Genomic DNA, 26386 nt, shown 5'->3' on the forward strand with positions numbered 1-26386 from the left:
ATATATATATATATATATATATATATATATATATATATATATATATATATATATATAATCCTTTTTGAAATTTTCACTGAATAACTAGACTTCTTGCTTCATTAAGCATTAAGTGTTCACGTCAAAAAGTGAGAAATTTGGATTGGTTAAAGCCATGGCTAGTTTAGTTTTGTAGCCTTTTTTTACTGGAGATAATAAGCTCTTAGGGGTGTTTTCACACCTAGTGCTTTAAAGCCATTTGGTTTGGGAGCATTGGCTTAACACTTACTACATTAGTAAATTAGAAAGCTTAAGGGAACTAAGCATTGAATAGTCTAAAAAAGAAGAAGAAGAAATGATTAAAGCTCTTACTATTATGCCATGGTCATTCATTCTGATGGGAACCCCAGTAAACTTTGAGGTATTGAGTCATTATACATTGGAAATAATTTGAAACCTCATGATTATGTTCTAATTTACTTTACACTGAATTGAACTTGTGATGCCTCAGCATGTCATCTATAAGTGATTAGACTTTGGAATTCCTTTTCATTTTGAAGTTGGAGTTTATCTTTTTAAGCTTGCTAATGAATGAGAATCATAATTTTGGTGATGCTTCAATCTTTTAGATAACACGATTTGCATATCATTGCTGGCAAACCCTCAAGAGACTTCACTCGCCCACTAAGGAATCTTAGAGGTTTAAAAGACTTGTTGCATAAGTTAAATGCAATCGTACATCCCACGAAAGAAGGATTCTTCTTATTGTTTTTCAGCTTATTTTCTATTTTGTATATTGCTAAGGGACTAGCAATATATAAGTTTGGGGGTGTGATAAGCGCCGAATGTTGCATATTCTATCCCTTTAACTCGCATATGTTAAATTCCTTAGCGTTGTTATTTGTTTAATTTTGTTTTACTCCATGTTTCAGGGCTTTATAAGATACATGTAAGAATTCAAGTGGAAATTGGACTTGGAAGACATTTTCTAATTATGCTGAAGCCCTGGGACCGAGCGCACCTATGCTTGAGCACCTTAGCACTTAGGCTCGAGTGTGCGACCACATCATCACCTAAGCTCAAGCACACATACACTCGAGTGCAAGCGAGCATACTATACACGACAGGAGTCCTATTTCAGCTTGGATTGGAATTTCAAAAAAGGAAAATCTTGTACTTATTCTACTCGGACTAGGAGACCTATTTATAAGTTTTTCTAGGATTCTTAGGGCTTCTAAAGCTTATTTAATCTCAATAAATAGACCTCTAACCTTTGAAAAAAAAAAAACACAAGCTTTGGAAAGAATCAAAGGCTACTCAAGAAGGAGGATCTCTCTAGTTTTTATTTTCCTTTATTATTTTCTTATGAGGATGATTTCCATCCAAATTTTGTGTAACTAATACTTTAATTAGGGCTCAATTGAAGCCCTAATCATGTCTCTTTAAGTTTTTCAATTTGCTTTACTACAATTTGTATATTGATGTTTAACATGATTAATTCAAGTTTCTTGAATTCCTCACATGTTTATGTTAGGCCAACATATTCTTGTGGTATGGATTTGTTATTTATGTCAATTTGGATGACTAAGTTCTGGGCATAATAGAGTAACGAAAGAACTTCGTTATAGGTAATTGGATTAATCAAGATAAAGACAACTGGAATAGATACCATGTTCCAATCTAAGTGTGTTTACCGATTTCCATAGATTTATGCTTTTTTGAAGAACAATTTAGTAGATACCATGCTAAGTCATTCAAGGAAGAAAAGAGTTAGAGTAGATACTATGCCTAACTCGTTGCTTAGGGAAATCAAAAGCTTTAGGAAAAGATATCATTCCCTTATAGCTAGTAAACATTAAGCATGATGTTATGATTGTAGTATAGTGCATCTTGAGAATCTTATTTTAGTATGATTAGCGGTGGATATCAAAGCCCTACCTTTTCTTATTATTATTTTAAGTCAATATTTCATCTCACTTCATTCAACATATCTCTTTTAGGAATATCTCTTTAAATACAATTTATATTAATCCTCGTGGGAATGATCTCGTATTTGTCTGCTATAATATTGTTTTGATCTTGTGCATTTGCAAGTAAAATGAACAAGTACTTACCTATTTATTTAGGTTGATATTTGCACAACAAATACTTTATTAAAGAAAAACTCTGAGACTATATTATCTACACACCATATGTGATTACAGGTGAACAACTTGATGATATTTTGACAAATTGAGTGTTTAGTAGTGTTATTCATTCAATTTTATGCAAGCTGGGCATGCGAGATATCTATGCCTCTACTTGAGGGGGAGAGTTGAATATGGAAACTACCGACATACTATGATTTTATTCTCTTTAAGTTATTCTAATTGTCATATTGTCTTTATTTCTTTCCATGTTAATCTATAGGTTTCTTCTATTTAAACCTATTTAATCATATGAAACAAAATAATTGAATAAGAATTTATGCTTCCCTCTCTTGGTCTATCTTTTCTACTAATAATAGCACTCCATATCTTTTACATCTAACCAAGATTCTTCACCCTATGTCGATCGTGACTTAGATCGAGATTGCTTCCTTCTGCCATTCTTCCCCTTAAACTTATCTCTTTCGCGCTTTTGCTCAAACCTCACCACAAGCCAATAAGCCTAATGATTAATAGGTTTTCTCTCTGTTTCACGTGACAAGAGAGACAGTCACCTCTTCAACCGCCAGTCTCTTTCTCGTACAACAATGTCGTAACCAAGTGATCATAAGAAAGGGGAACAATGCCAACAAAAGTATCGTTTTATCTTCTTGTTCAATCCTCACTCCAAAATTCAACAATTGTGTATTCAACATGTTGAACTTGTTGAGGTGCTTCAACAAATCTGTATTTTCCTCAATTTGTAAACCAAATAGCTGCTTCTTCACATACACTTATTTGTCAAGTTCTTTTCCATATTGAAACTTTCTAATTTCTGCGAAATTGAGTATGCTTTTTCCTCATCAATTACATTGTGAATGACTTCATCTGACAAATTAAGACGGATTGCATTGGTAGCCTTTGCATCCATCTTTTCACAATCATCATTGTCCATCTTCTTAGGTTTCTTCTCCTTTTCTTGTAATGCCTTGTAGACTCATTATTGAGTTAAGTTGAATCCCGAACCTTAACTCTAATACCACTTGTTGTGCAAAAGGCCATAATTACGGTAAATAAGACAAGACAATAACACCAAGATTTATGTGGTTCCTTCAATGTGAGGTATATCCATAGGCGGAGGCGATCGCGAAAAAAAATTATTATAAAAGATAGAGAACAAAAATAGTAGACAATAAATCACTCAAAACCCAAAGCTCCAATACACCCATATCTCACTATTACACAATAGAGATTCTTTCCAGTCAATAGAGTTTCTCTTTTCCTCTCTAACTTACTGTGACTAGACTTGAGCTCTCTATTTCTCTTTGAAGGCACAAAGCTGAGACAAAACTCTCCTGTTACTGTGCGACGCCTCCAAACGAAGAGCACCAATTCTCTTCCCGTGCAATGCATCAAAGAACCAAAGAGAAACTAGAAGCTCGTGCGGCGATCGTCGCTCAATAAACAAGGGCTGATTATATGCCCTTTGATAAGGAGCAAAGGCGGTCATCAAAGGCTTGTCCAAGTCAGTCTCTAATTGAAGTCACGACGTCAACAAATGATTTTCTAGCTCTGCCACTTAACGTGGGAACCTATAAAACTATTGTCTACCAAAGCAAGTGAAATCCTTGTAAACCAAGCCTTTCGTGCCTGTTTTTGCTTATGCAATAAACTAAATTTTCACATCAGTATTAGAGTAATGGCCTAAAAGATGATAACTTTCTCGTAATTAAAGAATAGTATTCGATAATTTAAGATCATGTAGCCCTCCTTGAGTAAAACGGACTCATGATGTTAAAGTATTCTTTTCGTAATGGTTGTGCATGCAATGACCATTATGGCAGTGATTAATAGTTTGTTTTCTCAATGAGAAACTGGACTCGAATACACACCAGGCATGAAATTCAGGAGACGTTCAAGAAATTGATCAAAATATGGGATATCATTATGCTTATGACAAAATTTAAGATTGTGTTCAAGTAAAGACCAAACAAAACAGAGCGATTACTACCAGTTTGCATGTCTAACTAGAGCATTGACGAACAATATTGCTATCAGTATTCACTAATAAAATTTGTGCTTGTTTGAGACTTCTTCACTTTACAAGGTGAAGATTTAGGTTTAAACTTCGAATCCATCAGGGAGACAATTATTCTTGCATTGGGAAGAAAGAAATAAATATATGTACATATATAAAGATACAAAAGAGGGGAGAAATGCAGCTCAAACACATCCACCAATTTGTCTAGGCAATACACAGAAGAGAAACATTTCAAATAGCTTCCATATATCTGAACGTACTAAAAATTTACAAACGGTAGAATAATGGTAATGTTGCCTGAGATCAATTAATGTTCTCATAAACAGTGAAGCTTTTAGTATTGAGGAAGTAATCAAGTATAGAGTCTCAGGCGTGTTGTTATGGGCTCCCGGCAAATAGGGCATGATGAGATGTTCCCACCGCAATCCTTACAAGTCTTGAACAAAGAAAACATAACGATAAATATGACGTACTTGAAGGAAAGTCAAACCCATAAAAGTAATTGTGTGAATTTTTACAGGATTTTGCAAAGTCATTGTATTAATATCTTCCCTACTTTTTTCTGGAGGTTTATATTACCTTCTTCTCCATCTTCTATTTAAAATTTCTTTTTTATGTGATAACCAAATGCTAAAAAACCCTAGTAAACACTGTTTTCAGATCAACTTTCATGTGGTACCCAGATGATTCCCAACAACTTTTACAACAGGAGCAATAAGAAATGTCTTTCTCCTCGAAACAAAAAATAAGTGGTCTTCCAAGGGGCACTCTAGGTTACAACCAAGAAAAAATGATAATGGAACATTCATACCATTTCATGAATTGACATTTTTAATGTTCATTAAATTTGTAAACGCTCAACTGCATATCATTTATTTATCCAACATATCTGCAATTTGTTTGTATACTCGAGGTTGTTCTACGAAGCAATCTCATGGGGAAGCAAAAAAAAAAAAAACACCAGGCGTTGTGAAGACAAAAATAAATCACAACTATAGATAATATTTTGATGAACCACCTTAAAGATTCCTTTTTACCATTTTTATTTTTAATTTTTATTTATTTTTTTTTTATTATTATTTTTTTTTAAACTTCCTCTATCATTTTGATCTTGGACAGGACAGCACATTTGTCCACTAGACTATATTATGATAGTAACACCACATAAGAAAAACAGATTTGCTTCAACTTACTGTATGACCGCATCCAAAAGCCATGTCCTTAGGATTCACCAGGCAAATTGGGCAGACCTTGAATAAGAAAACATATATCTTAGACCATTCTGATTTGAATATAAATGTGAAGGAGAATTAGGGGGAATTGAAATTACTTGTTCCACTGGAGCTGTTGGCTCAACTGTTTTATCGTTTGTCACGTCTGGGACTGATGATTTCATTACATTATCATGATAGATCATCTCTCTCATTACATTATCATGATTGATCACCTCTTGTGGAGGTGGAAGTGGTCTTGTACGTAAATGGTCCCCGGATTCTCTACTGCAAAGTGGAAGTGTTTGATGTTTTCAGAATTCCCTAAACTGGAATTACATATTTACTGAAAACTGCAACTCTTGGCCTTACATGATGAAATTTTGTGTTGCCCGGTACTGTATTGGTATTTCCATGAGAGCAGCAAGTGCAAAGGCTGTTTCCTTCTTTGATGCTTCGGTGTTCTCAGACATGATTTTTGTGAAGTTGACAAACTGCAAGAGGGAGTTAAAAAGTGAAATAAATAATTAAAAAAAACAGGTATCATATTATCATCCATTCATCAAAAGTTCAACTATCCAAAATGGAGTACTCTGCATAGAACGATCTTTCACGGTGTTAGGTTCATACTAGGTGAGATTTTTGAACTAGGACAAACCAGATGCTGTTGTCAATGAACTGATTTATCTTCCAAAAGCACAATTAAGCCAGTCATCCTCTCAACCCCAAAGGAGACCATCTCAAACCAAATCCTTCATTGGTCATGACTGTTTGTTAAGTTGTATTTCCTAGATCAAAGCAAGGTACATAACCCAAATGCAAGGACCTGAAGTAGTGAAGACATGGATGGAGAAAAAACTTCCATAGATGATATATATCAACTTGATAGCAAAAGCCAAGCTCCTTCAAAAAGATTTCTGTGGCTCAGGTAGTAGCCAAAGTCATTCAAAAAGTATTCACTGACTGGTTGAATTTTTTTTTTTTTTTTTGAATATTTTAAACGTGACTTAGATAAAGGAAATAGACTACAGCATTACAGAATGCATACATTGAGAAATGATTTCTCCATGAATTCCGTACCAATGGAACATAGTTTTCTTAAGTGAAACATTTGACAGTTTTACCCAAGACACCTTGGAAGGAGCACCAGCAGGCAAATTACTCTGCTGAGGGAAAATAACATGTGTGGCTTCTCAAAATGACTTACAAAAAGATCTAACCTCAAACTCCTTACTCTAACAGAGTATCCAACAAATGACATCCTTGTGAGCAACCACTGACTATTCACACCGAATGTTTTTAACTGCACTGAGGAAGGACTCCAACATGCAGCAATATACCATCCCATGAGTTCATACGAGCATTTAGAAACAATTTCATCGACCAGTGACCAATTTTACAGTTAACTTTAAGTATGCATCTCGTCTTTTACAAATTTCTACTTTCTGGTATGCAAGTTTTCAACCATTTCATGATCAAAGCTTACACAAGATGAAGATAAGCTTCAACTATATTTTTATGGTGCTAAGAGGGCAGAAAAGGAGCACAGAAATGGAGAAGACATGCAGCTAGCACACCAATCACAAGAGAAAGAGATAACTCATTATTTTGAACAGAAAGCTCATGCTTTATTAGTTAAACAAAATGACCACATATCTAAATATCTACCAGCCACCACATTTCAACCCTTTGGTGGGAACTGACCTAGATATGGAAGTATGAAACTTCATATAGACCGTGAGTACAGATGCTAAAGGAAAAGTGAAAAATCAATATGTAGTCAGACATTTACCAAGTACCTGGAAATTGTCAAATGAGCGGTGAGGAATGTTATCATCAAATTGCTGCATTGCATCCCACGGTCCATCCCCCACTCCAACCAAAATGATTGAGAGAGGATATTGGCTGTTTAGGAGAATGATACCGTAAACAAAGCACGGACAACTCAATGTAACAAATCATGAATACGAATGGAGTCGCCTTACCTAGCATCAACTATGGAGTCTACAGTTAATTGTTCTTGTGGACTGAACCTTCCTGGTGGGGTATCAGGACTTCTAGTAACCTATATAGAATCCCGACAACAAGGAAAAGATTAAAAGAAGAGAAAATGAAACCCAAATAAGAATAAATAAAGCATGGGATAAAACATGTTCAATGAACCTGTCCATCTGCAATAATGACAAGAACATGATACTGCCCATTGCTTCTCTCCACAATGTCAATTGCCGCATTAATTATTGGGGCAAATGATGTTGGACCTACAAACAAGGGTTGGAAAGTTGTCATAATCAAATATATGCATCTGCCTCCCTCTCTTCCTCCACGTCTCTTTTCTATTGGGTCTGAACCATGCTAATCTCATTTAAACCCAAAATGTGATTCACAAGTTATGTCTCAAATGCCAATGTGATACCATAAAGAGGTCACCTACATATAGCGTCCATCATAAAGATCATATCAAAGGTTTCACATATAATTAGCAATGCAGAAAAGTTACATACAAATTATGATGACAAGCTTATCAAACACTGGATTGAAAGCTGATGACACTGCCAGATAAATATAACATGCATAGTGGAGAAAGATATGACACACAAAGTGACAAAAAAGATAGCTTAATATAGGGGAGATAAAAAGGTATTTGTAGCTAACTCCAATCAATCAGGCAAAGGATCAATGAAGATAAATCTTATAAATTGAGAATAAGGCTTACTAGAGTTGCATTGAGTTGTTAGTAACCCAAGATTCAAAATTTTGGACTCAAGATTACAAGCTAAAAGACAAAGGCAAGACACAAATAGACACACACTCGCACAAAGACAAGGTCAAAAGAAATAAATAAATAAAAACAGTGATGACTAACAACATATCATTACGAAAATTGAAGGGGAAAATACACTCACTCCCTTTGAACTGACAACTCATTTGCACTTACCCCCAACATACCATTTGTGACACTTGACCCTCTTCAGCTATCATTTTCTTGTAGTTAACACCCTTCACTAGAGTTTGACGTTAAAATGGATAGAAACAGCACACGTGACCCAGACGTGCAAATTTTTTATTTAAAATACCACAATTTCAGGAGTTAGAATTTCGCATTTGTCCTCCAAAAAGACAACAAAATTTTAAAAAGAAACTAAGAGAGAGAGAGAGAGAGAGAGAGAGAGAGAGAGAGAGAGAGAGAGAGAGAGAGAGAGAGAGAGAGAGAGAGAGAGAGAGAGAGAGGGTTGAGGGGGTGGCTCGACCACCGCCAAAAGATGACTTTGGGGGTGGTTGAGAGTGGTTCGGTCACCCCCAAAAACGATTTTGGGGACGGCCAAACCACCACTACAGCCGTCAGCCGTGATGGAGGTTCAGCCACTACTCAACTCCTTGCTTCTTCTTCTCTCTCTTTTTTTTTTTTAGATAATAATAAATAAATAAAAAATAAAAAATTGGTTTTTTTTTTCTTAGGTTGCAGGGTAAATTGGACATTTCAAATATAAATTTTGCATGTGTAAGTCATGTGCGCAAATTTCCATCCATTTTAACATTAAAATTGAACATGTGTTGCAAATGAGCTCTAATTAAAAAATGGCACCTCCTCCCCTTATAAGTAAAGGGAGAAAGGAGAGGCTGTAGGTTCAAAACCCACCAGGTACATGTGACTTGATAGGAAATTAAAAATTAAACTTGCATTGGAAATGGATGTTATTGATGTTGTTTGCAAGGACTTCTTAGATAATCAATACCCTGAATTAGAGGACAACGTTCAAGGCACTAAAAAGACATTTAGATGTGGGGAAAGAAAATTTGGCAAGCAAGAAATTTTCTTGGTACTGGAAAACTTACAAGTAATGTCTTTCCTATTCTAACTAAAGAGTTACTAGTCCGGCATCATCATCAATAAAACTGTTATTTTGTAATGCATTTTGTATTAGCAGCTATAAAGTACAAAAATTACGATGTGAAAGAAAAAAGCAATCCCTTCTGCAGAGAAGATTAGAGGGAAAAGATACATAGGAACCAAACTTCATTAGCTGTTGGCAAAAGGAATATGTAGATAAGCAGCAAGGGAAAACTAGTAAAAGAACCTGACAGATTTAAGTTCGGAACAATATTTCTATAACGTGCAAGAGCTTCCTCAAAACCATTACAAGATTGGTGATTGGGATAAAAGCTGAACACATATTGATCATGTGTTGTTGCTGTAAAAAAAATAGACATTATCAGATAACTCGCAATGGAAAAATTTCTTTGCATCTTCTACCAAATGCAGAGAATAAAAGATACTAACCATCTCCAAACCCAAAACATGGTATCAAATTATCTTCATCAAAAGGAGACAAAGTGCGACCAATAATAGATATTGCTTGCTCATACGGATTAGGTGTGCTACCAATTGCATGAAGGCTTTTCCTGTTGAATGAATACTTGCCTACAATCATTGAATGTGATTTTTATTTACTTAGAAAACCCAAATTATTGATAACTATTTTATCTTTTCAAAAAAAGAAGAAAAAAGAATCACCTGTCCACTCATTGCTCTTAGTGAAGTCAATACCAAGTATCAAATTTGATGATTCAAGGCCAGCTTCCCTTAATGCAGAGATAACCTGAAAATTTGGGTGCCACTCCTGGTTACTATGCGAGTTCCATTAGGACAAAATAACAAGTATAATTAACACCACGTATATATAAAACCCATTCCCCAGGACTATCTATTTGAAAAAAACACATGCAAATGTTAGTTAAAAAGATAATTCCCAAAACTCTGTGTTTTCCTTCTATTTGGTTATATATCTTTTCTGAAGTTGAATGACTGCCACTCAAGATATGTAGCATTATTTTTCTTTGAAGATACTCAAATTGCTAACATTAAATTACTAATATAATACAACCAGAGAGAGTCTCGCAATGCTTTGTATGGTGTAATAATCTGTAGTTTCATGACAGTTCCTTGAAGATTTGAGACCATGGAGCAGTCATGATCATGCAGTAGGCAACATGCTTTTCTATGCTTCTAGAATATTCAATCAAGTGCTGTGTATTATGACTACATTATATATGGTCTCCCTACAAATAATTTGGTCTCATCAAGGATTTTGTTTGTTTCAACTTTCCCGTTTTCTTCAAAATTATCTTCAGGTTTCTTTAAACATCTATTAGATTTTAGAAATTGGCCTAATTCGGTGTCCAAAATCCTACTTGTAAATCATTTAATTTCCTAAGTGTTCAGTGTGAAAAAGATAGGTTTTTGGGTGTTTTTATTCTTGTCGTCAGAAGGACGTCAAGACGTGGATGTGACGTGGAGCCACATAGAGCCCAAGAAGCCCGTCAAGACATAGACATGATGCAAACCCATAGAGACCTCACTGCCTTGATAAGTCAGAAGAATGTCAAGACGTGAACATGACGTAGAGCCACATAGAGCTCACTGCCTTAAAACGTTAGAAGGATGTTAAGACGTGGACATGACGTGAAGCTATAGAGAGTCACTGCCTTGCAACGTCAAGATGTGAACATGACATGAAGCCACAGAGAGTTTCTGCCCTGCCACGTCAGTAGCCCGTTAGAAGGCTGTCTTGACGTCGCCTACAAAAAGTTGTCAAATGTCAGAGAGTTAGCGATGAAACCCTAACCGCCCTCTTGACGTGACGCCGTGATTTGCACAAATCCGAAGACGTTTTTGTGTCTTTTCTTGACCTCATATAAACAGTTTTTTCATACTCATTTCTGAGGTTAAGCAAGGAGATTAAAGAAGACCTAGAGAAAACCTCTAGAGGTAGCTTGCTTCAATTTTACTTTGATTCCATGACCAGATTTGTACAAAGCTTCAAGCATTCCCTCTCTTCATGTTTTGCTCTTGTTTTGTTCAAACCACATCATACACATCCTTGAACCACAAAGAAGTCTACTAGTGGATCAGTGAGGAAAAGCACTCAAAGAAGATTGGGTAGCAGGAAGGCAAGTAGGGAGATTATTGTCATACGGAGTCTTAGCCTTGCAAAAGGGTTGTATAAGTGTCTATGTTTGTATTTTGGATCTTCTTCATTATAGTAACTAGCTCATAACCAACGCAATGCGCGGGATTATTAATTATAATTTAATTTTGAAACTTAAAAAACCATCTCCATTACACATAGAACATTGCATCAATATATAAATCATATAAAATTTTACTATCAAAAGAACCATAATTTTAATTTTTATCTAAATAAATTAAAACATTTAAAATATTCCCAGATGTATAGTTTAAAATGGAAAGAAGTGTAAAGAGAAAAAGTAGCAAGAGAAAAACCCGGATTCTGATTATCAAAGCATTAATAGAAAGATTAATAGTAAGAATCTCTGATATTGTTAGTGTGATACGCATTACGTTTTCTAATTTTTTTTTTTTTTTTAGTGTGTATCACGTAGGACTTTGTGTACAAAGTGTGTACAAGAAAAATTTCTCTAAATTAAAACATTTTAAAATCTTTGTTCCCATAGGTATAGTTTATAATGAAAATGAGTATGAAGAAAAATAGTAAGAAGAAAACCATGATTTTGATTACCAAAACATAAATAGAAAAAGCAGGAATTTTTTCTATCGTCGGTGTGGTAATTCTCACCACTTAATGCTATAATGACACTTAATGCTATAATGCGAAAAGTCTTTATTTTGGTTTCATGAAGATTCACACCCATGATTTTTTCATTAAAGTACAATAAATTTATTAAAATCATGACAAAATCGGTTCAACTTTTAGAATTCACCGGTTTTTTACTTAAAAGACCGGGTCAGTATTTAAAAATGATGGGTTCACGCCATGTGTCACAATTATAGGCTAACTCTAAGTTAAAACTCGGCTTTTATATATATATATATGATAAGGAAAAGTTTTTAATTTTAGATTTTTTTAAAAAATTCTCACCACTTAATGCTATAATGCGAAAAAGCCTTTATTTTGGTCTCACGAAGATTCATACCCATGATATTTTCATTAAAGCACAATAAATTTATTCAAATCATGATAAAACCTGTTCAACCTTTAAAATTCACCGATTTTTTACTTAAAAGACCAGTTAGTTAGAACCCGGCTTTTATATATATATATGATTTCCTACCTTTGGCTGTCCCGTAGTAGTTTTTTCCTTTCATGTGTTCAAAGGGTTTTCCACTTTATCAAGAAAATCTTGTGTTGTGAATTTGCGATTATTTTTGTGGTTGTGTTCTTCATGTTGTCTTAGTTCAATATTTTAATTCACAAATTATTTCTAGTATTGTTGTTTGTGCAATTAGAACTGTTCCACGAGTTCCTTCAATTGGAAACTGGGTTCACTCTTATTTGAACTAACGTCTTGAGTGTGTTTCTTAACCCCTTTTGTTATGTTGTTTGTGCGGTTAGAACTGTTCCACGAGTTCTTTCAATTGGTAACAGACTGGGTTCACTCTTATTTGAACTAATGTCTTGAGTGTGTTTCTTAACCCCTTTTGTTATGGGTTCTTCTCAGTCCCATAATGTGCGTTCTCTTGTTAGAAAAAACAATGGGGACAAGGATGAGAAGAATACTCAAGGCATCAAGTTCAACACCCATGACCCACGTTGAAAAGATAGGGAGTAATCCACATAATCTACCTAACAAGGATGAGAAGAATACTCAAGGCATCAAGTGTAATACCCATGTCCTACATTGGGAAGATACGGAGTAATCCACATAGAATGGTTGATTTATAAAGATAGTCATGACTCATTAGTATTAAGTTACACATTACTAAGTTAGTAGATGATAGCACAAATGTGGCTAGCGCTTTTTTCTGGGACGTTAAGAATAAGTATCAAATCTACCTAATAATGCCAGGCCATGTGGTACTGGAGTACCGCATGACATGGTCCTGATGAGGACATCAGGGGTTTAAGAGGGGGGTTTGTAATACCACTGTCACATTAGGAAGATAAGGAGTAGCCTACATAGAGTGAGTGGTTTATAAAGATGGTCATAAATGCTGAGTCCCACATTACTTAGTTAGTAGATATGAATTCACATGAATATAATTGTATTAGCTTTGCACCGTACTTATCTAGTGAGTTTGTATTGATATTTATAAGGTTTTATAAGTGTAGTTTAACTACAATAGAAGTCAAGAAAGCTATTTACCAAAAGACTCCTAACTGTGATAGAATTCAAACTTATCACTTGTTTGATTCTAATCTCTAATCACTTACTTGTTTGATTCTAATCTCTTATCACTTGACTCTCGTATAGGATTAGAATTGGTTTGGATATGTGTTGTTTTGGATAACACGTGATATGCTTTAACATCCCCCCGCAAGTTCAACGGGGGAAAACAGACATTGAGCTTGTTACAAAACTCATGGAATCATGTGGCCACAATGGGTTTGGTAAGAACATCTGGTAGCTAATCTTTACTGGGGATAAAAAGGAATTGTAAGGATTTGTCGGCAACATGATCTCGGATGAAATGAAGTCAATCACCATGTGCTTTGTTATGGCATGGAAGACTAGATTTACCGAGAGGTAAGTTGCACCTATATTGTCAGACCATAGTTTTGGTGGAGAGGGAATCTTGATTCCAAGATCACGAAGTAAAGCCTGTATCCATAGCAATTATGCCGCGGTGTTGCGATGGATTTGTAATCGGCTTCAGTAGATGAACGAGAGATGGTTGGCTGTTTACGAGAGCTCCATGAGATGAGGTTAGGACCAAGGAAAACACAATAGCCACCCGTCGAGCATCATCCATCAGGGCAACCAGCCCAGTAGTGTCAAAAAATGCTTCAGGAATAGGTGACCTGGTTCTTTTGAGAAGTAAGCCATGTGACGATGTGCGATTGAGATAGCGAAGAATCCTCTTTACAGCTTGCCAGTGAAGCTTTGTTGGGCGGTGCATGAACTGACATACACGACTCACAGCAAATGCCAAGTCAAGTTGAGTGAGAGACAGGTACCCAACTGTGCTACGATATAGGGATGGATCTGCCATAGGATCACCTTTATACGCTGAGAGGATATGAGAAGAAGACGTTGGAGAAGTGATTGGTTTTGCTTCTAGTATGTTAGTTTTCTGCAATAGATCCATAATGTATCTGCGTTGGGATAAGAGGAGTCGTGACTGTAGAGGTAGAACTTCAATGCCAAGGAAGAACTGAGTTTGCCCAAATCTTTCACTGCAAAGTCAGCGCGAAGGAGTTGCAAGATATCATCAATAGTAGATGGTATGGAGGTAGTAATAAGGGGTAATTACATTTTCCCCCCATGAACTACCAACTTTTGTAGATACCCCCCACGAACTACCAACTCGACCAAAATAGAGCATTCAATTACCAAAGTTACACGTTTTCCCCCCTTCCGTCAGTCAGAGGCGTTATTTTGGACAGTCAACGCGTCATGTGCGCATCACGTGCATTTTTAATGAATTTTCTTCCACTTTTGCCCTCATCTCCCTCAATCCTCTCTCTCTCTCTCTCTCTCTCTCTCTCTCTCATCAGATTTAACACGACTAGAAGAAATAAGAAAAAGCTCCCCGGAAAACAACAAGCTCCTCGAATAGCTGCTACCGGCGCTGGAGAGTCTCGGCAGCGAGACCTGGCAGTTGAAGTTTCTGCCAATGCTGCGATCCCTCACGGGCTCCACCACATACGTCTTTGGGGAGCAAAAGCTCGCGGTCCCTGTCGTCGACACATGACAGACTGGACGACGACAACGACTTCAAGTGACAGGATCGCTCTCCTTTTCTCTCAACCAACCAATCTCAAAAAGCCGCAAAGATCGGGAAAAGCTGAGACGTCCACCCATTGCTAGAGTTTCCAACCTCTACCCATTTCCCAAAGCCTTCATGGTGACTGGAAACAATAAAGGATATTTTATGAATTTTTTTCTCATAGCTAAAGATAAAATAGCCATATTAGAGAAATACATTATTCATTACTTGAAAATCTCCAAGCTAGGTTCAGTATATGGATTATAAGCAGGCTTGAAACACAGCTTGGACATGCTTGGAGACAGGAGACAGAATTGAAAACGTCAAAATTTTCATTATATCAGTGCCTCCAACATCACAAATTCACAATACCCTTTTCAGTTGTTAATTATCCATGTCAACTATAAGCAGCAATAGTTTATATATGCAACAAAACCAACTAGCTTCATTTTAGAAGAAAAAATCGGTGCTAATTATTCAACATTAAGTGCATAAAACCACTTAGTGCTCAGCCTGGAAAAGTTCCAACTTGAGCAGAAAAATTACCCAACCTGAGAAGCGACACCAAGCATTTTTTGCAATGTGTTCGCCACAAATAATTCCAGATATATTTGCTATTGTAACCCAGAAATCTCCAAACTCTGTTTCTGAGATATAATTACGGAGTATTATTTTGCTCCTTCAATTCTTAAACTCTTGCTTTATTGCTTTCATTTTCAATAATAAGTCTTCACGAAAAATTATTAACTGTATAGTTAGAGGCTTGGTTGAAAGTCTTATGAACATGGATCGCAACAGTGACATGCCTCATATATATATATATATATATAGCGTTCAACCACAGTGAGTCATGAAGCATCCAATAGCAAGTTGGAAATCAAATGCTCTGTTTTAGACCCTCCAAAACAGAGCATTTGATTTATAAGGAAAATATAGTTGTAGAAACCTAAATTAATTAACAAAATATTGCATAAGGTTTTTGAAAAGGGAAAATTTAGACATGACCGGTTTTCATCATTTTCCCAAGCTATATGAGCACTCAAGGCCAGGTCGACCCATCATGTGAAGAAGAAATACTAAACGTATGATATGGCGACGAAGATGGAAATTTGTTGAAAAAAAAAAGAATCACGTCCACGAGTCGTGAATCATGTAACTTTGGTTGAATAACGTAACTTAACAATGCCAATTGTAGCCAAAAGAAAACTTGCAACTTTTCATAACGCTTTTTTTGCAATATAAATGACCGTTTTCTCCAAGTTTCCTTCGTATCAGCTTTCGCACAAAACAAACAAGAAAAATTATTTGCCTTCTACTTTCTAGGTCTCGTTTGTGCATGGCCACCATTGTCTTCTACGCATGCATTTGGGTCCCATTCCTGCAACTCAAGAAAGCTTTTGCCATGGCAATGGGCTTCGTCTTCTTCACGTCTCCGCCTGTAGAGAGCTTCACTCAAGAGTCTGTGATGCTGTGGAAGGAAAAGGAGGTTGCGCGGAGTTTTTGTCTACTCTCAACATTGGAGGTTTTCCCAGGTAGAAAAAGAGTTGGTGAGGTCTCATTACACGTAAGAGGGACTGGAAAAAGGAAAACAAAAAGATAAAAAATTAAAAAAAATTAAAAAAAAAAAAAAAAAAAAAAAAAAGCTGGGACAAATGCGTGTTGGCAGTGTCAAGTTGGGTCATTGAAAGTGAGGGCAAAAGAGGAAAAAAAACTTGTAAAACGGCACGTGATGCGCACATGACGCGTTGACCGTCCAAAATAACGCCTCTGACTGACTGAAGGGAGGAAAACGTGCAACTTTGATAGTTGGATGCTCTATTTTGGTCGAATTGGTAGTTCATGGGGGGTATCTGCAAAAATTGGTAGTTCATGGGAGAAAAGGTAATTACCCCTAGTAATAATAATGTCATCTACATAAATTAAGATGCAGATGAATGAAACGTAAATAAGGAAGAATCAACCTTGGAGCCAACAAAGCCAAGCTCTTGTAATTTCTAACTGGATTTACCTTACCTATAGTAATTTAATCACTGAAAATTTCTAATTGTTCAAATGTGAAAATTGTAAGAACAATCTTAATCTTTATCACTGTTAGCAAATTTTCTCACAATCTTACAATCTCTACCATTTGTTTAAACAACCAAAAATTTCCAATAATTAAATAACTAGAGGGAAGCCAAATCCTTCTGACAAAGCTATAAATTTATAATGCTAATTTTGGATTTCTTTCTTATAGACTAACGTCTAACGTGGGCCATTGTCGTGTGTCCTAATCAATCCTCACTCTTAACCAAATCCATGGATACCAAGCGTAAAATCAATTAACCAAACCAGATCCAAATCCCACCTTACACCTGTCATATCTTCTTGAGACATCTTTACTATCTTGAGCTCCACACTCTGATGCTTCCCTTCCCCATGCCATCACACGTCTTCTTTTTTGAAACACTTTCAACAACTACACTATCACGCCTCTTCCACTTCCAGACAACCCTAATCCTTCAACAATTACTTCTTCAAGTCTTTCTTCACCTTCCCAATTCCATCTTCTTCCCTACCAAATCCATAACACTCTATCTGGCTAATCAAGTCGTTCATCATCACCATCAATAACTGGTTAAAGTGATATGGATCAAAAACAGTGTCTATTCGATGAGTTAATACCAGGATCCATGTTCCTATTGGAGAAGAACGATCGGTCTAACTTTTGAGTAGCGTAATATGCACTCTTCGTACTAGATCATGACCTCTTTTTCCTTGGGGCAATACTCCTTAATCATGTCATAGGTTGCAGCACCCACGCACTCTTGGCAGTGGTGGTGCAGTCGCCACAGCAGAGGAATAGACCATAGACAGTGTCCAAAGTGCCTTGTTGAGCCAAGTACTCGGTAAGGCACTTGCCTCGGCTAATGGGCGAACTCGAGCTCGAGCTCACACAAGTTTTTGGTCTTGTCGAGTTGAGTCGAGCCTAAGATTCAAACTCAACTCGAGATCGAGTAAAATGTGAACGAGCCGAGCTCGCATAGCCACTACTCGGCTTGACTCGACTCATTTACAGCCCTGTATATATCATCCTGTAGTTAGGGGCATAATCATCATTATCACTTTGTTTCAATTGAATAGATTACCTACTATACTGCCATGTATAAAGCACTTCAAAAATCGAGACCTGATTTTTTGGGGGCATAATCCTCATTGTTATGGGACACATCATTTACTTTAGAGGCACTTTCAAGATAAAATCTAGAATTCAGTTTGATTGTTTTTTCTCCAATAGTTTTTATTTTAGAATATTAATTAAATGACTAAATTCACCATTTTCTATCAGCTAAAAGTTTTGGGACAACATATGATTTAAAATTTAAAATAGTATTAAAGCAGTGTTTTTGAGTTCGAACATTGACTCCTTAAATTACCTCCCATTTTAGCTTTGGGTGATGAGCCCCACTTGTTGAGAGAGGGGAGGGGTTTAGTCCACACGAGGGGGAGTATTGAAACATTAATTAAATAATTAAATTAACTATTTCCTATTAGCTTAAGCTTTTAGAATAACAGGGGTGTCTCCAATTAGTGCATTATGGAGAGGTGGTGCTGGGTGGAGGCGAAGTCGTTTGTGTTCTCAGTGGTAGAAGGAGCATCGGTGGTGAGATTGGAAGAAATTAGGAGGAATTTTTCAGGGCTGGTTTTGCTTGGAGCTCAAAGTGTTGGGTGGCTAGCTTCGACGATGGAGAGTCTGTTGTGGTTTCTGGGGGATAAGGATTTTGTTAGGTCTTTCAGGGAGGGGTCAAAGGTTCTCATTGTTAGACGAGGTGGTAATGCAGCTGGTAGATTTCTCGAAGTGGCAGTCTACGCTGTGGGTGGCCGGAGAGGGTTTATTTGCATTCCTGAAGGATATGAGGGGAGGGGTTGGAGCAAATTTGTTCTTGAGCTGGGTAAGGTTAGAGATTTTCTCAATATCCCGAATGGGCATGGCACGGGTCGTTTAGCTTCAGTTCCAGAGAGGATTCGGAGAGCAGGTGGTGAGGATAATGAAGGTTCTGTCCCCTTTATTCCGGTTGGTTCTCCCGGCAAAAACGGAGTTTCTTCCTTCGTGGAAGTCCTGCGTAGAGGTGCCAAAGGTCCGGAGGTGGAGAAGAAGCTGTTTCTTCCGGTGGCTCCGTTAGGTGAGAAGTGCCGTGATCACTCGGCTGAGGAGGAGCTGTCCCGATCAGAGAAGCCATCGGAGAAGAATTTTTGTAACCGTTGTGGCGCAGAGAACGTGAAGGATGGGATGGGTGTCAGTTTGTTGCCTATGAAATCTGCTGCTCGAGGCAAGGGTGGTAGCTTCTGTGGTGATCTTTTTGCAGATTATCTGCTGACAGGAGAAGGGCACACGTTTCCCTCTCTTTTGTTGTGGAAAAGCCAGCTGGAGAAGCTGAAGGCTAATGTGGATCAAGCTCTTAGCAGGGTTTGTGATGGGCTTTCTTCGTTTGGGCCTGGCTCTAAGTCCAAGTGTGTTGGGAGAGAAAAAAAATAAGAATAGGAAGAGAAGACTGCGTTGGGTTCCGAAAGGCCCGAAACCCAGCTATTGTGACCTTTTAGCGGAATCGGTAGGGCGTCCTGAGGTAGGTCCGTCGCCGGCGTTGGACTATGGCGATTCAGAATATCCTTCGGCAGTCTCTGAGCCTCTCGGTGGGTCGTGTCCCATGTCTCGAACGTCCGGTTTCTCTGCTCCGGAGAACCAGTCTTCCAGACCCGTGCAGGGCCATCGGCCTGATTCGGTCGCAGCGGCTAGGGAGGATGGAGTGGGTTCGTCGGTAAGGATGGGTACTTTTCCGGTGACTCCAGAGGGTTCTGGTGGGTCGTCTTCTTTTATGGGTTTTCACGATTTGGCTAGCTTGGTCTCTCATCCGGAACTTTTTTCTGGGGTTGTGTCTTCCATTCTTAGTCTGGAGGGTCCGGAGGCTAATCTTGCTTTGATCGACTCTCCGATGAATGCAGAAGGTGCGCTGGTGGTCGGGGCTAGTTCGGACACTTTGGTTGTTTCGGATTTTTCCCCCTTTGCTCCTTCTTTGGTTTCTGACCCTTTCGGTTCGATGTCTAGGAATGGGCTGGTTTCTGTTTCGATTTCTGAGGGGGAGGGTGTGTCTTCTGCGGGCATTCCTAGAGAACAGGAGGGCTCAAAGGAGTTGTCCTCCTCCTTTTTCCATTATGATTTCAGCTCTGTATACGTGGAGGGTGGTGTAGGGGATGAGGTGGAGGGTTTGGGCCCATTATCGGTTTTGCCTTTGGCAGTGGAGATGGACAAGGATTCTATTTCGAATGTGTTTCCTAGATGGGTGATGGAGAGGGTGAAGGGTTACTACAAACTAGTAGGAGTGTCTTGTGACCAATTTGAAGATAAATTGTTGGCTTTGTTTGAACAAATTGAAGCCAAGCGGGGGGGTTCTCAAAAAAGATATTATGGCGGTATGTTCAGAATTTCATAATAGTTGCCAGTTTGAGAGGAGTTTGAATGCAACATTTGTTCCCCTTTTTCCTAAGAAGGCTGATGCTTTGGAGGTTAAGGATTTTAGGCCTATCAGTTTGGTGGGAGGGGTCTATAAAATTATTTCTAAGGTCCTTGCTAATAGGCTCAAATCAGTGTTGGGGAAAATTATTTCGAACTCTCAGAATGCTTTTGTTGGTGGAAGGCAAATCTTGGATTCGGTTCTTATAGCCAATGAATGTCTGGATAGCCAAAGGCGGTCAGGGGAGGCCGGATTATTGTGCAAACTGGATTTGGAGAAAGCTTATGATCACGTGAATTGGGATTTCCTCCTTTACATGCTACAGTAAAATTTTCCATTTTGGTTAATGGCGTCCCTTCTGGTTTCTTTCAGAGCTCGCGGGGGATTAGGCAAGGTGATCCTCTTTCTCCTCTACTGTTTGTGGTGGTTATGGAAGCGCTTAGCAGGATGTTGAATGCGGCTATGCTCCAAGGCTTACTTTCAGGCTTCTCAGTGGGCTTCAGGGTAATGAAGCTTTAGTGGTGAATAATTTATTGTTTGCGAATGATACCTTAATTTTTTGTGGAGCACATGTCGAGCATGTTCGAAATTTGAGGTGTATCTTCTTATATTTCGAAGCAGTGTCAGGGTTGAGGATCAATTTAGGCAAATCCGAATTGGTCCCTATTGGCGAGGTGAATGATGTAGAGTCTTTGGCACATATTCTGGGTTGTAGAATTGGGTCTCTGCCGATGACTTATTTGGGTATGCCGTTGGGGGCGTCGTTCAAATCTATTTCTATTTGAAATGGGATTATTGAGAAGGTGGAACGAAGGTTGGCTAGTTGGAAGAAACTTTATTTGTCCAGGGTGGAAGGGTGACCTTGATTCACAGTACTCTTTCTAGCATTCCTACTTATTACTTATCTTTGTTCCCTATTCCTGTGAGTGTAGCTAAGAAACTGGAGCGGCTTCAAAGGGAGTTTCTGTGGAGTGGTTTGGGTGATGAGACTAAATTTCATTTAGTCAATTGGCATCGAGTCTGTACTCCAATTAAGGCTGGTGGATTGGGTGTTCGTAATGTTGTTAATTTTAATCAAGCCTTATTGGGGAAATGGATTTGGAGGTTCTCTCAGGAGCGCGATGCTTTGTGGAGATCGGTGATTGAGGTGAAGTATGGGAGTGTGAAAGGAGGTTGGTGTTCCTTACCAATTACGGGGCCTTATGGTGTCAGTGTTTGGAAGTTTATTCGAAAGGGGTGGGATAGTGTTGCCAAGTTTTTGCGGTTTGAGGTGGGTGATGGGTCTCATATTCGCTTTTGGCATGATCTTTGGTGTGGGGACAAGCCTCTCAAGCTCTGTTATCCAGCTTTGTACTCTATTGCGTGTTCTCCTAATGCTTGGGTGGTGGATAATTTGTCTGTGGTAGGAGGCGTGATTCATTGGAATGTTCTCTTTACGCGCTATGCTCAGGATTGGGAGGTGGAGATGGTGATGTCCTTCTTTGATCAATTATACTCTACTCGGGTTCGGTATAGAGGTTGATAGGGTGGTGTGGAATCTTTCCAAGAGGAGGAATTTTGAGGTGAAGACTTTCTACAAAGCTTTAGTGTGTCACGAGGCGGCCTCTTTTCCTTGGAAGGGTATTTGGCGTGTTAAAGCTCCGAAGCGGGTGGCGTTTTTTGTTTGGACAGCGGCTTTAGGAAAGATCTTAACTCATGACAATTTACGTAGGCGTGGTATTGTGGTGGTAGAGTGGTGTGTTATGTGTAAGAAGCATGGGGAGTCCGTTGATCACCTCCTTCTTCATTGTGATGTGGCACAGGTTGTTTGGAGTTTTTTTTATAGCTTGTTTGGGGTAGAGTGGGTTATGCCTAGTAGTGTGTTGGATTTATTGACTAGTTGGGGCACTGTGCTGGGTCGTGGTCCTGGTTTCCATATTTGGAAGCAGGTTCCTTTATGTGTTTTGTGGGGCTTGTGGCATGAGAGAAATTCTAGGCTTTTTGAGGATGTGGAGGTTTCGATTGGGGCTCTTTGTAGAAATGTGCTTAATATGTTATATCTTTGGGTGTCGGGGCATAGCCCGGGTAGTATGTTGTTCGCTGACTTTTTACTTTCTTGTTCTTTTATTTCCTCTGTATAGGGGCTTCTTTAGTATACTTCCTGTGTACTAGGGTTGCGCCCCTCTGCGCTTTTTAATGAAATCTTACTTATCAAAAAAAAAAAAAAAGAATAACAGGTGATTTCACCCCTTAAAACTCTATAAAGAACAACAGTCCAATAATACTAAATGAATCAGCTCCCATCAATGAAGTCCATTGTTCCAAGCTTCGCAAACCATCAATCATATAGTTGTTACCATATAAAGCTTGCTAATTGACTTCAAGGAATCTCTATCCTTGAAGGATCATCCTAAAGCTCAAACCAATCCTTCTCAAACCGATAATTCGAATTCAAAAATTCCAAGCCAAATATCCACACAAAACCAAATTAAATTGGAAAGCACCATCCTCATGACAAAACAAATTTCCTTTTCGCTGGATAACATTGATAACCCTTCCAGCTTGATTCCAAAGGACTTTCACATTGACCATTCAGCTATTTAGCCACTAATATAGGCATATAATAGAACTCAAGAAAGTATGTAGGAGGATTAGCTTATTTAAACCATTTGTTCCTTATTTTGACTCTTTTTGTTTTTTATTTTTTTTTTATTATTTTTTTTTTTTCTATTAAGTACTTAAGTTCATTAAAAGAGCACAAGGGGCATAACCCAAGTACACATGAAGTATAGAAGAGAAAGCACCCAACAAAGTTAAGAACGAGAAAAGAGAGTATAAAAGTCTACAAATTTAGAGATACTGAGAAAGGCGTTTGCAGAGATCCATTCAAACAAGGATTTAAGAAAAAAAAAATTGTAGATCCTCTCTAACTAGAAGCATAAATTCTTTTCTTTTTGAATGATAAATCACATTCTTGGTTTTTTGTTATATTCTTATTAAAATTACCTGCATATTGGTCATTCTATATACCAGATCTAAAGTTTATTCCCCATATGAAATCACTTCCTACCACAAAATGCTCAACCAATATATCCTCTAAAAAGAATGCTGGGTAACAGAACCCTAATTGGTGAAGGAGGGATATTCAAGAAACCAACGATATGTCATTTTGATGAGAATCTAAGACTGAACCAACAATATTTTTTTTTCTTTGTTCAAGAAACCCAATGAACTCCGAATGGGTAACAGAATCCTCTATTATTATTGGTTAAAAGAAGATAAAATAAAGCAACTCCAACTGCGTCAGCAATATGATTTTTTATATGCTAGTAGTTTAGACATTAGGACTACATCCCCTCAGACCAGCTGAGTTGCTTTGTACAATTCAAGAGATTATCCCAATATGGTGAACTCGACCAGGGTAACAAACTGGCTAGGTCTAGTAGAACTAACAAGTTTAAGGCTTAGGTTGGGTCAGGATCAAAACATCAAGAAACAGGGAACAAACTGGTTTTGGTTAAACCATTCCAACCTGAAACAAGTTGCATTCTGTTAATCACAAGAGCAATTAAAAGGACTTCATGTAATTTGCTAATGTGGACTCATTTGCTGCTTTTATGGAAATGCTAAATTGGTCTTCAGCTTAGTTTGGCAATAGTCTCTTCGCACAAACCTACATGTGTCTTAAAGATTTTGTTGAGAGAAGGGAGAGAGAAAATATGGCTCGATATATAAAAGAAAAAGTAAAGAAATTGAGAACAAAGAGAGGAGAGAAAAAATGGATAAGTGGGATAGAATCAGCTAAGAAATAGTTACGCTCATGCTGTTTTATACCCAAATTACATATTTGTTTCTTCTTTTTTAGGTGTTTGAGTTTGTTAACAAAGAAGGAAGACTTTTCAAGATATTCTAGTAAAATACTTATGATGTAAAACTCTCAGAGCTTTTCCTATTAGCAATAGAGACAAGAAGAAAATAAGAACCAATACGTTAAAAACTATTTTCTCATCTAAATGGTAGTCAATATTGATGATCCTCATGAGTTGTACATCTATGTTTCAGATGATTGACCAGCTTCCAGAATGATCCTTGTCAACTTATTCGAAATCGATGATGCCGTCTTATGATGCCCCATGACATTCAATAACTGAAGAAGCACCTTATATATTTATTTATAACTAAAAAAGAAAAGCATTCTGCCAATAATGAACTTGCATCAACCAGCCATTAACATTTAATGTCACCACAAATTCTATCAACAAGTCAAAGTAACAGTGAAAACCTGATCCAAGGATTTAAAATTATCAGGTATGCATGTAGTTTGCTGCTTCTGTCGATGGTGAGTATCTGTTGAACTTCCTGCATAAGAAGGTGGATGAATCCGCAAATCGTCATGGGCATCAGGATATATCTGTCGATAGTGAGTATCTGTTGAACTTCCTGCATAAGAAGGTGGATGAATCCGCAAATCGTCATGGGCATCAGGATATATCTGTCGATAGTGAGTATCTGTTGAACTTCCTGCATAAGAAGGTGGATGACTCCGCAAATCGTCATGGGAATCATCATATGCTGATTCCACATTTCCCATAACAGGATATCACCTACATATGCCAAGAAAAAATATACTTCAATACAGCGCATGAATCAGAGGGCTTACTTCTGAATAACATATCCACTTTATAAACTTCTAGAGTTAAATACATTAGGAAATAAATTAAAAATACTTTGGAACAAATAAAATAGCAAAACAAAGTGCAACAGGTAACACATTTCAATTAGTTATGCAATGTCTGCAGCAAAACCTTTCCTCACGAGCTATATATAATTATAAGTGTGTCCTCAAAGATCACAGCGTCGCTTGCTTTTGTAACCTCTACTACTCCTGATCCATATTTAGATTCCTAGCTGATATTGGGAGCTCCTTGAAATTATGCATAAAAGTAACCTCGATAGCAGTAGGAGTTAATAAAATGGCCACAACAAAATTTACTGCTAATCTCATCTGGACTTCCTAATTCCTATTGCAATAAGGTGAGACTTACCTAGATGCCGTACAAAAATCAATGTTGTGGCACAAATCAGGACACATGAACCCAGCCAAAAAGAACCGAACCTGCACTACTCGGGTTATATAAACTTGGCAGAATTCAGAACACGAGACAAACATGGATAATTTCTACTCAGATAAACGAACCTTTAAAATCTTAAACAGCCTGCATAATATGTAACTTGGTTCATATTCATTACTTAAACAAAATTAGGTTCTTAAATCAGCATACTTCTCCTATCATATAAGCGCATACCCATAAAAAATAAAGGTCAACACTCAGAGGTTCTATCTTTTTGACCAAATTTTTCTGAATAATACGGAGCATTATGCTTATAGAATTTGCCCAGCATACACACATTCCATAAAATTTTTGCTTTAAGCGGTTATCGATGTCGTTTTCTCCACACATTTAACTCACAGTTGAAATCTCTAAATTGAAACATTATGTTAAAAGTTTGTCAATTTCCCCGATATATATACACTAACCGATAACATCAATCTCAAGATGTCCGCAATTTCTAGAGGGCGCAAATGCTATAAGGAGTTCAAATACCGAGTTCTCATTGCAACCCAATGTAATCAAAGTACGAATGCTAAGAAAGAAAAAACAGGGATTCCAAGGCAAAAATGTTGAAGAGAATCAGAAAGGAGCGTCTTACCTGTAAGAATTTAGAGAGAAAGAGCAAGAAGAAAAGGGATTCAAAGCGATTCTGCAGTTTTGTAGACGTAGCTTTACTTCTTCTTTTCCAAAGGTGACTTTTGAGGGTTGACGTTTTGGTCGTTTGAAGAAGCCTCGATTGCTTCCTATCCATCGTTG

The 26386-nt window shown here is 37.6% G+C and overlaps 1 protein-coding gene across 1 annotated transcript; it reads right to left on the reverse strand.

Moving 5' to 3' along the window:
- Positions 1 to 4265: 4265 nt before the first annotated feature.
- LOC133856982 (E3 ubiquitin-protein ligase RGLG3) lies at positions 4266 to 26386 on the reverse strand. Its single transcript, XM_062292060.1, has 12 exons — positions 26229 to 26386; positions 24799 to 25120; positions 9874 to 9958; positions 9640 to 9780; positions 9437 to 9550; positions 7521 to 7618; positions 7343 to 7422; positions 7157 to 7262; positions 5730 to 5851; positions 5477 to 5645; positions 5340 to 5396; positions 4266 to 4582 (listed from the first exon to the last, which is right to left on the reverse strand). Exons 2-12 carry the CDS (start codon positions 25105 to 25107, stop codon positions 4499 to 4501), a joined length of 1365 nt encoding a protein of 454 aa, XP_062148044.1. The 5' UTR covers positions 25108 to 25120; positions 26229 to 26386; the 3' UTR covers positions 4266 to 4498.

This window comes from Alnus glutinosa, chromosome 14 (assembly GCF_958979055.1).
Source record: "Alnus glutinosa chromosome 14, dhAlnGlut1.1, whole genome shotgun sequence".
Taxonomy (NCBI): domain Eukaryota; kingdom Viridiplantae; phylum Streptophyta; class Magnoliopsida; order Fagales; family Betulaceae; genus Alnus; species Alnus glutinosa.

Bases quoted from the DNA above. Each gene is read 5' to 3' on its own strand.
- LOC133856982 (XM_062292060.1), bottom strand. From the start codon at position 25,107: ATGGGAAATGTGGAATCAGCATATGATGATTCCCATGACGATTTGCGG. The intron at 7,263-7,342 runs GTAAGGCGACTC...TCTCCTAAACAG, and splicing joins GACTCCATAGTTGATGCTAG to CCAATATCCTCTCTCAATCA. The intron at 5,646-5,729 runs GTAAGGCCAAGA...TCCACTTTGCAG, and splicing joins GCAACACAAAATTTCATCAT to TAGAGAATCCGGGGACCATT.